Source organism: Bos indicus, chromosome 7, assembly GCF_029378745.1.
Source record: "Bos indicus isolate NIAB-ARS_2022 breed Sahiwal x Tharparkar chromosome 7, NIAB-ARS_B.indTharparkar_mat_pri_1.0, whole genome shotgun sequence".
NCBI classification, from domain to species: domain Eukaryota; kingdom Metazoa; phylum Chordata; class Mammalia; order Artiodactyla; family Bovidae; genus Bos; species Bos indicus.
Window position 1 is genome coordinate 57,132,453 of NC_091766.1, and position 12,314 is coordinate 57,144,766.

Sequence of the window (12,314 nt, forward strand, 5' to 3'; positions counted from 1 at the left end):
ATAACCTACTTACAGTTTTAACTTGCTAACTTTCCATTTGAATGAATGGATTGGTGTTAATGTGTGCATTTATTTTAGTTTTTTATTATGGGAATATTTTAAATATTTACAAAAATTCACAAGGTAATATAATTAATCCTAGTGTATCTGTGACCTCATATCAACAGTTGTCAACTCATAGGCAGTCTTGTTTTCATGTATACTTCCACAGCTCCCAGGCTATTTATAGCAAATGACTAGACATCATAACATTTTTCTTTAAATATAGAATGTATATATTTTTTCTTTTTATTTATTTTTAAGTAGGGAATAGAATCACGTGATTCAGGCATTAACTCACCCCTACCCTGGTCTCCCAGCCCCAAAGATCTTCTCAAAGCCAATTTTATGTTGTCAGTTTCTTGTGTATCTTTCCACTTAATCTATGCATGTGTACATAAAAACATATTCTCCCCCACTCTGTTTTTAACATAAATGGTATTGTACTTTATACTATTTATACTTCATTCATACTATGCATTTTGTTTTTCTTTCACTTAACATTATTTCCTGGCAGTCATCCTATGTAAATATAGTAACTATAAAGAGCTTCTTCAGCATTTTTTTTTTAATACTTCTTTGTATGCTCTATGTACAAAAATGTGTTTAAACTTACGACACTTTTGGGATGTTTCAGATATTTTGCTGTTACAATTCTGCAGTGAATAACCTGGAACATAATACTCAGTTGAATAATTTAAAGTTTCAACTTATAGCAAAAATTGTTGCTTTAGAATAATATCATGAAAGTAGATAGTTGAAAGTAGGTCATCTAATTCACATTCCTTATCCTCTCTACTTTTGTTAAGTTATTTAAAATATCTGAATTTTTATTATGAAAACTCAGTAGCAAATGGGTTAATCTGATAGTGGTTGGTAGCCTGCTTTTGACCTGATTATTTGCTGTCTCAGTAAAGCATAGTGTCACAGTATAGCAAGTAGAGAGTACACCTGTTCCTACCTCAGGAATATGCAATGGTAACAGAATAACACTAAGAAGGCTTTAAATTCCTTGCACAAAAAGCACTCCATAAATCAGATTGGTGGATGTTTCAGGGAATTGTTTGCTGAACTCAGTGTAGATCATAGTGAAATTTATCTTTGATTCTTACAGAAAGAGGATTCTGTGTACTTGGTGACCTTTGTCAGTTTGATCATGGAAATGATCCCTTGGTTGTTGATGAAGTTGCTCTACCAAGCATGATTCCTTTCCCTCCACCTCCTCCTGGGCTTCCTCCTCCACCGCCTCCTGGAATGTTAATGCCTCCAATGCCAGGCCCTGGCCCAGGCCCTGGTCCAGGCCCGGGCCCAGGCCCAGGCCCAGGCCCTGGCCACAGCATGAGACTTCCTGTTCCCCAAGGACATGGCCAGCCTCCACCTTCTGTTGTGCTTCCCATACCACGTAAGTATATGTATAGTTTCTTTAGTGAAGAATATTTAAAGGAATCCATCCCTTTTATGTAACTTGACACTAGATTTTAAGAATTTGAAAAATAAATTATTAATAGAATTTGGAATATATTCCCATAATTAAGATGTTCTTCCCTTTTTTCTACCCAGTGTCATATTGCATTATTGCATTATTTATAGTACCTCCAAGTGTAAATTTTATTAGTAGTGCCCTAACCTATATTGACCTGGAGTCAAAATCTTGCTCGTTGATAGAAAGCCAGCATTTTGAAGAGGTCAGAAAAAAAAGAGTATGCCAGTAGTTTAGTGAAAGTTCCATCTTTAAAGGGGAGAAGGAAATGGCAACCCACTCCAGTATTCTTGCCTAGAGAATCCTGTGGACAGAGGAGCCTGGAGGGCTGCTGTCCTTAGGGTCGCACAGAGTCAGACACGATTGAAGCGACTTAGCAGCAGCATCTTTAAAGAAAATCTCTAAGAGAATATTGAAATACTCTTTAAAACATTTTGTTATGGGACTTTTCTGGGTTTTCTTCTTCCAGTTATATTAATCTATATACATACAGCACTGTATAGTTTAAGGTGTCAGCATACTGATTTGATTTGTATACATCATGAAGTGATTATCACGGTAAGTTTAGTGATCATCCATCATCTCATATAGGTATAAAATTAAATAGTAAAAAATTTTATTTTTCTTACGATGAGCACTCTTAGGATTTACTTTGTTAACAACTTTCATATACAGCATTGAGCAGTGTTAACTATATTTATCATGTTGTGCATTATATCCCTAGTACTTATTTATCTTATAATTGGAAGTTTGTGTCTTTTGACTGCCTTCATCCAATTTCTCTTCCCCTTTATGGAAATTTTTGAATACACACAGATGTAGAATAATAATATACCATGTTTCATCATCTAAATTCAATGGTTAATATTCATCTGTTTTTGTCTCATTTATTCTTCTTGCCTGCCCCACACAATTTTTTTTACTTTTTTTCCCTGAAGTATTTTTCAGATATCAGAGCATTTCACCAGTATGTACTTCGGTATGAATCTCTTTACTGATAAAAGACTTCCAAAAAAAAGGGGGTCAATATGCTGTTATCAAATTCACCAAAATTAGGAGAAATGTTTAAAAATGATCATTTCAAAAAAAACAGTTGCTAGTTGAGCTAAAACAGAAATAAGACTGAATTTTTAAAATATAACTGAGAAAATTCTGGAGCAGTCATTTTACGTGTGTCGGTTCAGTTCAGTCGCTCAGTTGTGTCCGACTCTGTGACCCCGTGGACTGCAGTACACCAGGCTTCCCTGTCTATCACCAACTCCCGAAGTTTACTCAGACTCATGTCCATCGAGTCCGTGATGCCATCCAACCATCTCATCCTCTGTCATCCCCTTCTCCTCCCTTCTTCAATCTTTCCCAGCATCAGGGTCTTTTCACATGAGTCAGTTCTTCGCATCAGGTGGCCAAAGTATTGGAGTTTCAGCTTCAACATCTGTCCTTTCAATGAACACCCAGGACTGATCTTTAGGATGGACTGGTTGGATCTCCTTGCAGTCCAAGGGACTCTCAAGAGTCTTTTCCAACTCCACAGTTCAAAAGCATCAATTCTTCGGTGCTCAGCTTTCTTTATAGTCCAACTCTCACATCCATACATGACTACTGAAAAAACCATAGCTTTGATTAGACAGACCTTTGTTGGCAAAGTAATGTCTCTACTTTATAATATGCTGTCTACGTTGGTCATAACTTTTCTTCCAAGGAGCAAGTGTCTTTTAATTTCATGGCTGCAGTCAACCATCTGCAGTGATTTTGGAGCCCCAAAGTAGTCTGTCACTGTTTTCACTGTTTCCCCATCTATTTGCCATGAAGTGATGGGACAAGATCCCATGATCTTAGTTTTCTCAATGTTGAGCTTTAAACCAACTTTTTCACTCTCCTTTCACTTTCATCAAGAGGCTCTTTAGTTCTTCTTGGCTTTCTGCCATAAGGGTGGTGGTGTCTGCATATCTGAGGTTATTGATATTTCTCCCGGCAATCTTGATTCCAGCTTTTGCTTCCTCCAGCCCAGTGTTTCTCATGATGTACTCAGCATATAAGTTAAATAATCAGGGTGACAGTACACAGCCTTGACGTGCTCCTTTTTCTATTTGGAACCAGTCTCTTTTTCCATGTCCAGTTCATGTCCAGTTGCTTCCTGGACATGACGTGCTCCTTTTTCTATTTGGAACCAGTCTCTTTTTCCATGTCCTTTTTCCATGTCCAGTTGCTTCCTGACCTGCATACACATTTCTCAGGAGGAGTGTAAGGTGGTCTGGTATTCCCATCTCTTTAAGAATTTCCCACAGTTTGTGGTGATCCACATACTCAAAGGCTTTGGCATAGTCAATAAAGCAGAAATAGATGTTTTTCTGGAACTCTTTTGCTTTTTCGATAATCCAACGGATGTTGGCAATTTGATCTCTGGTTCCTCTGCCTTTTCTAAAATTAGCTTGAACATCTGGAAGTTCACGGTTCACGTACTGTTGAAGCTTGGCTTGGAGAATTTTGAGCATTACTTTACTAGCGTGTGAGATGAGTGCAATTGTGCGGTAGTTTGAGCTTTCTTTGACATTGCCTTTCTTTGGGATTGGCATGAAAACTGACCTTTTCCAGTCCTGTGGCCACTGCTGAGTTTTCCAAGTTTGCTGGCATGTTGAGTGAGGTACTTGCACAGTGTCATCTTTTAGGATTTGAAATAGCTCAACTGGAATTCCATCACTTCCACTAGCTTTGTTTGTAGTGATGCTTCCTAAGGCCCACTTAACTTCGCATTCCAGCATGTCTGTCTCTAGGTGAGTGATCACACCATCGTGATTTATCTGGATCATGAAGATCTTTTTTTTACATGTGTACAGAGGTATAAGAAAATACCTATCTGAAGACATTTAATGTTTTAAGAGTTGGCAAATTATTTGAAAAAATGGTTACCATTCAGTTTATTTAAGTGGTACTTTTTCAATTCTTTTTAAAATTTTTAATTTTTAAAATTATTATAGGCTCACTGGAAGTTGCAAAAATAGTTTAATATGACATCATGTACCCATTGCATAGCTTTCCTGCAGTAAAATTCTTTGTAGAACACATTTCATTAAAATTGATAAAGGTTTGTATACATTTAATGCATAGATTTGGTCAACAGCAATATGGTTCTTTTAACAGTGGGTTGTGAGTATTTAATGTTGTCACATAAATGGTATAATTGTAAAGCTCAAGTTGAGATTTAATTTCTCAGATAAAAAGGCATCTTTGATGTACAGAAATTCTCACAATAAAAGATCCTACGTCATTTGGGGGAACATATCTGTGTAAAAGTTAAATCTAAGAGTGTTGTTTCCCCCTGAACACTTTGCCAAGAAAAATTTCAAGGAAACAAATACCATCTAGCTTCTACAGTTAGCACTTTACTATCCCCTAAAGAAGGGAATGGCTACCTACTCCAGTATTCTTGACTGAAGAATTCCATAGACAGAGATGCCTGCTGAGCTACAGTCCATGGGGTCATCAAGAGTCAGACATAACTGAGTGATTCACACTTTCTTTTTCATGTTGTGTCATCATATATCTTTCCATCTCTCCATTTTTAGTTTTAACGCATTTCACAGTACATTCTAGACATAGATACACTCAAATATGTTTATCATTAATTTAAGAGTTCTATAGAACTTTATTATCATCCCAGAAAGTTTGTTCAAATCTCTTGGCCATTTTCTACTCCCAGCCTCCAGATGCAACCAGTTCTGCCCTTTTTCCACCCTAGATTAGTCTATTACAGAACTAAAATGTCATTTAAATTAACAATCCTCTGAGTGCTCAAGCCTGCTCATATCAAATTTCTTTATTCTGTTCTAAACCAAAGTAGGTATTTTATATGTGAATATCCTTATTGTACTTGGTGTAGTGAGTGTTTTTATTATGTAGCAAACATTACTGCTCTAGCTCTCCCTTTTTGTTGTCTGTAGGACCACCCATAACACAGTCAAGCTTGATCAACAACCGTGACCAGCCTGGGACAAGTGCAGTGCCCAATCTTGCACCAGTAGGAGCAAGACTACCTCCTCCTTTACCCCAGAACCTCCTTTATACAGTGTCAGAACGTAAGTACACATTTGATTTATTAATAAAATTGTTAGGGCATAGAAAAGCCAGACGTTTTCTCAGAACACTTAAAAAAATACAGTTAATTTCTATTTTAAGGACTATCTATACAAAATTATACTTGTGTTTACAGGGCAATTTACTGTGTGGTTATGTTCTGTAACTGTATTTTAATTTTGTGTGATGATGGGAGAGAAGGACAAGGCCTTCTGTATTGGAGAAGTCTGCTCTGCTATAGTGTAGCAACATTCTTCTGCTAAAGGAATTATATTTTGAAGCTTCTGTTCAAGAATTGTTCTTCTGATTGAATTTCCAAAGCCTAAGACTTACCTCCTAAGAGCATACAAAAGATCGCATAAAATACACCTAATTATTTAACTTGTAATGCTGAAACGAGCATAGCATCATTTAAACTATAGTATTTAGTGGTTAGACTATCTTGTAACATTGATGCTTAACTGTAATAATATGTTTTTCTTGAATCCTGTCTTTTATTTTTCATAGTTTTGGTTACTGTTGTTTTTAGTTTACAAAGGCTTAAAAGAAAAATTTCTTTCTTCAGAAACCTAAAAATAAAGTAGTTGGTTGTTAAAACTGTCAGACTGTGAGAATTTCTTTACAGAGCTAGGTAACTTTATAAATTCACCTTTTTTGTAACTGTGTTTATCATAAACATTTCTTCATCTCTGTCATGACCTAGGGAGGCAACTCAGGAAAGTAATTAAGCTTAGATTCAAATTCCAGTTCCATCATTTACGTCACTATGACCTTAGGCAAGTTGCTTAACCTCTTTACATCCTAATTACCTCTTTTGTAAAAAATAGAAATGATAGTAACATTACTCACCTCATTAAGGTTATTTTGGGGAAACATGTTATATGTTAATACATATAAAGCATCTAGAATAGTATCTGGCACCTTAAGCTATACATAAGGAATTATTGTTATAGTTTTGTAGTTATGATTATCTCTATAAATTTCAGCCTCTCCGAAATCAAAACCTATTATTTTCCTCTAAGTCTCCATTACCTCCACAATCCCTGTCTTTATTTGCTAATGTAAATAACACCCACCTAATCACTTAGAATTGAAAACCCTATCATGACTGACTCATTGCTTTGCTTTTTTATTTCTAGTTAATTGAAAAATTCTTCCTCTTTTTCTTAGATGCATCCTTTTCTCTTTCTTCCCGCTATGGTTTCTGCCCTCATCCACACTTGAATCACTTCACATTTTTATTATTGCTGCAATCTTTTTGACTCCAATATATTTTACTCCCACTTTCCCTCCACGTTACACCATATAATGCTGCTAAGCTAGTTGCCTGAGAGAACCAACCAGGACAGTTCCTATGAGAATTCTTCAGTGCTGCTGTTCCTCCTGTGTTCCGCTATGCTTTCTCAGGACAGAAACCATATATGATAGTTAAATAACTAGCCATTTTGTTTTACTTTTAGTGTCTCACAGTCTTCTAATTACTATAGTATCTTGTTACGGTGCTTATTTTACTGCTCTCTTTTTTTAATTATGGGCAATTTCAGACATATATAAAAATAAAGAAGGTAGTATAATAAACTCCCATGTTCCCATCACTCAGCTTCAACAGTTACCAGTCTTGTTTCATCTTTCCCCTCCCTAAATCAGCTCTTAGCATTATTTCTTAGTGCTTTTGGACTTGTAAATATGAAAAATGGGTTATTTATCTGAAAGTCTTTTGCAGATGACACATTTTCATATTGTTAAATTTAGCATTTTGACTCATAAAAATTTCATTTTGTTTTTAATTTATAAAAAAAGTGGCAATTACGATTTATTTTGATATTGTTAAATTTAACATTGTGATTCCATTTGAATTTTTCCTCCAACATTAGATTTTATTTTCTACTTCAGATGTATATCTAATTTTGTGGCACAAAATCCAGCACTTTTTTTTTTCAGCTTTTTAAAAAAATTTCTGTTGGAGTATAGTTGATTAACAATGTAGTGTTCGTTTCAGATGTACAGCAAAGTGAATCAGTTACATTTATACATATATTCACTCTTTTTTTTAGATCCTTTTCCTGTATAGGTCATTACAGAGAATTGACTGGAGTTCCTTGTGCTATATACTAGTTCCTTACTCGTTATCTATTTTGTATATAGTAGTGTGTATATGGCAATTCCAGTCTCCCAGTTTATCCTCCCTGTCCCACACTTCTCTTTTTCCCCTAGATAGTCATAGGTTTGTTTTCTATATCTGTGAGTGTTTGTTTTGTAGATAACAAAACAAAATATTTCATTTTGTAGATAACAAAACAAAATATTTCATTTGTACCATTGTTTTAGATTCTACATATAAGCGATAGCACATGATTATTTGTCTTTCTCTGTCTCAGTTACTTGACTTAGTATGACAAAAGCTCCCTTTTGGTTTTAATGAAAAAATATTATAAAAAAATTGTAGTTAAAAAAATTATCATTAATATTCACAGCATAGAAAGTGTGTATAAGTGAAGAACAGCATATCATATGATAGTTGTGAAAATTTAATCAATAGGGACCCAAATAAACATAGATAAATGAAATCTGGTATTGTAGAGGTAGGAATAGGGTCTGTTCAATGCTCGGTACTGGGAATATGAGTGAGAGATGATTTTTCTCCGAAGAAGCTAAAAATCTAATAGTGGGAAAGAAATATGTCAAAAATTACAAACTCACAAAAAACCAATTACAGTGTATTTTGGTGTTAAAAATAAAGCAACAGAGTGCCTCAGAAATACATGTAACAAAGGAACTAATTCTGCCCGAAATAAAACCTTCATCTAGTCTAATTGTCACTCAGTTTTGAAGAGCACAATTGGATGTTAAAAGAAGAAAAAGAATTTCCCCACTGTATAACTGTGTAGGGTATATGGGGCTCCTGGCAATGCTATTTAAAACTTAATGGCAGGTATGGTTATAATTTAGAAAAAAACATGAAATTTGGTTTTTGTTGAATTAAAATGTCACAGATACTCTGAAAAGGATTTAAATAATGAAATACAGTTGGAAGTGTATGGAAAAACACCTATTAAAAACAACTATTTCCTTTGACATACTTAAGCATTTTTACCCAAATTCAGAGTCGCCAGTTTAGTGTATGGTTTTGGGGTTTGAGGTTTTGTTTTGCTTTGTTTTCACAGGACAGAACCATTTTAAATTATATTTCTTTAAATTTGACTTGTTTCTTTTGCTTCTTTGAAGAAGATGTAATAGAAATATTTTGTACCTGCTAAGCTCCTTGTATTGAGTGTGTGAAAGATTAGTAGTAGAATATAACAGCCTAAAGATTGATTCTTAGGTTAAAGGCAGTTGTCAGTCTTCAGGTGAATTTACATAAATTACTTTTATCTTTCAGAGAATATATTTCCTATTAGCTGTGTACGATTATTAAAACATCATATTCTTAAACTTGAGATGCCTCATTTAATTCTGTGAAGTACATAACATTTTTCTGTGCACAGTCACAGATTTTGATGTCTAGAAAAGTCAGTCTATGGAGTCATATATTGTCTAGAATTTCTCTCCCCTCATGTGTTACTTGGATTTGTTTTGCATTAGTTGTCATATTGCCCATTTCAAATAATGTCTGATGAATATCAAATAAAGGTATTCATCCTAAGAAACACTTAAATGTCATTGGGATGCAGTTAGTAAATAAACTTTCATCCATTGTGTTAAGTATTGAGTTCCTACTATGTGCTAGGCACCATTTAGACCCTGAAACTTTAAAAAGTATGCCAGGGACCTTGGATTCTAATAGAGAGGACACATAACAAGTATGGCCAATAATTGGAAGGTATAGCTTTCTATTTTCTTCTGATTGAGCTTTCAGTTTAAAACTCATCTTAAGACTTTTTTTTCCCTTGTGAATACACTTGAAGACAAAGTCAGGAGAATTACAAAGAGTAGCTAAAATTTTAGTTTGAATAAAGACTATCTTCAAAAGACTAGAGTTAACATTGTGTGTGTGTGTGTGTGTGTGTGTGTGTTGCTCAGTCATATCTGACTCTAAAGAATGAAAATATTGCTATCAATCAGACATATAAGATACATGAATGATTTACAATAGGAGCATGAACTTAGGAGACTTGCATTTTGAAATTATTCAGTCACTCTACACTGATAAAAACTAAATTGAATCAGAATCTGAAAAAGAATATATGCACACACCTATATTTATGTTTAACTGAGTCAAATTGTACATCTGAAATTGGCACAGCAGTGTAAATCAAATATATTCCAATAAAAGTTTGAGAAAAAACTAAAGTGAATGAATCTAAATTATGACTGGCTTATCTTCACCATCATTATAACCAACTTGATTTTTTTAAACTTTTTATTATGGAAAATTTCAAATATACCTAAGAGAATAAACACTGTAGTAATCGTCATTACTCAGTTGCTGGTTTCAACATTTATCAATGTATTGATTAACCTTGCTTTATCTGTAACTCACTCCTGACTTGATTATTTAAAAACAAGTTCCAAACATACCATTTCATCTATAAATCTCTGAAAGATAAGGGATAAATACACACACACAATTACTATACTTTATCACAGTCCCAAAATATAACAGGTATTATTGTCAAGTATCTAATCAGTGCTCATATTTCCCAGTTGTATCATAGACATTCCTTTATATCTGGTTCATTTGAAGATGAATCCAAGCAAGGTTACACATTACATTTAGTTGATGTGTTTCTTAAGCCTTTGAATCCATAACAATTTCTCCTACCTCTTTTTTTCTCCCTTGACACTTACTTGTTGAAGGAGCAGATAATTTGTCCTAAAGAATTTTACCATAATCTAGACTTGGCGTATCTTGCATCTGCTGGTGACATTTAATGCATTCCTCTATTCCCTGTTTTTTTCTGGAAATTGGAGATTTATCTAGATGTAGATTAATAGGGTCACATTTAGGGTTTTTTTCCTCCTTATTTTGCATGAATGTTGTACTGATGGGGTTTTGTACTTCCTACTGCAGTATATACCTGGTGTACAATATCAAGTTGTCTCCTTTCTGTGTTACAAATATTGATCACTGTGTACAGGTGTTTTCATCCTGATCCATCCTTTCAAAAAATTGCTCTTGGTTGTTTGTGATCCCTGCCCAGTTCTCTTTGCTTTATTGGGGGCTATAAAAATGTGATACTCTAGTTCTGTGATTTCTTCTACATTTATTGGCTGACAGTCTACAAAGTAGAACTTGGCAGTGTTCACCATTTGGTTAACCTGAAATGTACTTTTTACGGGAAAGACAGGATAAATGCTTCTGTCCTTTAATTTATCAGTTTTCAGAAAATGAGTTTGTTTCCAGAGGGACCACTGTACTTTTTCTAAGTATCATTATGAACTCATGGATTTCTAATGTTTGGTATATTTCACCCCATTGTGGCCTTTTTTGGTGTTCAGATTGGCTCTTATTTGACCATGGGAAGCCTCTTCATGTTGGCTTCTGGAGGTTGCTTTGTTGTATTTTTTACATGCTGGTGTTTGGTAGCCATCTTGCTTCTGGAGCATTATATGAAGGTGTACCAGACTCATCGTACAAGTTTTCTATCCAGACCTAGAATCAACCTTTTACCTAAGGAACTCTATTTTTCATATAGTATTTAGAGATCTGAATAGATGTTAAAGAAAATCAGGCCTCATTTGAATAAACAGCCATCTTTCTGAAGTGTAGGAATGCATGTTCTTTGTCATTCATTTTAAAAAGGCATTGTACAAACTAGCCTTTTAGTTTCTCATTTACTTTGAGATAGTTATTAATTAAATACACATGCTATATGAAATGCTTTATCATAAATTTAAGCTAGTCATATGAACTGAAATTGTACTTCCCATTTTTCTCTTTAGCACATGACTTCATTCTGCAAGGAATTCTCTGCAGTGTATCATGCTTCAGCTATTTTCAGATCATTGAGGATATGTTAGATTGCATTTGCAATGTAATGATTGATCTTTTTTCATGTAAATTTTGAAAAGATTGGTGCTAAGCACACAATTATGTGGTCCCCTTATACAATATGATTTGCCACCTTTTCTCCATGTATTGGAAAGTATACCATATCCATTTCTTCTCTACATTTACTGTGAAATCAAGTGGTTGCTTTTGACTTCTTATTAAAGTGTATTAAAAGTCTTCTGGAATTTTACAACTTTATAACAATATTTCATCATATTAAAAAATCTAAATTTACTTTGTCTTGTGTCACATAGTGAATGTCTGACTTCAGATACAAAATATTGAGTAAATCTTAAAAATAGGTCTCATATGGAGTAGTAAATGAAAAAGATACTATTAAATAACCAACCAAAGAGAGGTTTTGCTCCTTGATACCTTGTCTTTTTTAATCTTGTTCTATATAATTTGGCTTCATTGTTTCTGCCATTTTTGCATCTATAAATTCTAAATGTGCTTTCTTTCCAAAAGTGGTCTGTAATATCTGAGATACTTTATGTGTACAGTGGCTAGTCTGATCCTGTGGGATTTTGTCCTCTTGTCTGTTTGTTGTCCACCTACTTACAGGATAGCAGATTTTCACTGTCTTTATGTTTTTCTTTTGAATGTTTCTTATTCTCTGTGAGAGTATGCTTGTGGTGGGTATTTTTTTTTTTTTTAATTCCTTTATTACGTTTTTTTTTTTTTTTTCTGCTCCCAGATAGGGGAATAGTTTGTGCATACCTGAAATTATAT

At 34.3% G+C, this 12,314-nt stretch overlaps 1 protein-coding gene across 4 annotated transcripts in view; it reads left to right on the forward strand.

Moving 5' to 3' along the window:
- The window catches only part of RBM27 (RNA binding motif protein 27), a 61,527-nt gene that overhangs the window by 21,657 nt on the left and 27,556 nt on the right, over window positions 1-12,314 (forward strand). For all 4 annotated transcript variants that reach the window (XM_070793748.1, XM_019965172.2, XM_019965173.2 and 1 more), the window contains exons 7-8: window positions 1,154-1,441; window positions 5,458-5,592. In XM_070793748.1, the coding sequence (XP_070649849.1) occupies window positions 1,154-1,441; window positions 5,458-5,592 (423 nt within the window). The remainder of the gene's footprint in view (window positions 1-1,153; window positions 1,442-5,457; window positions 5,593-12,314) is intronic.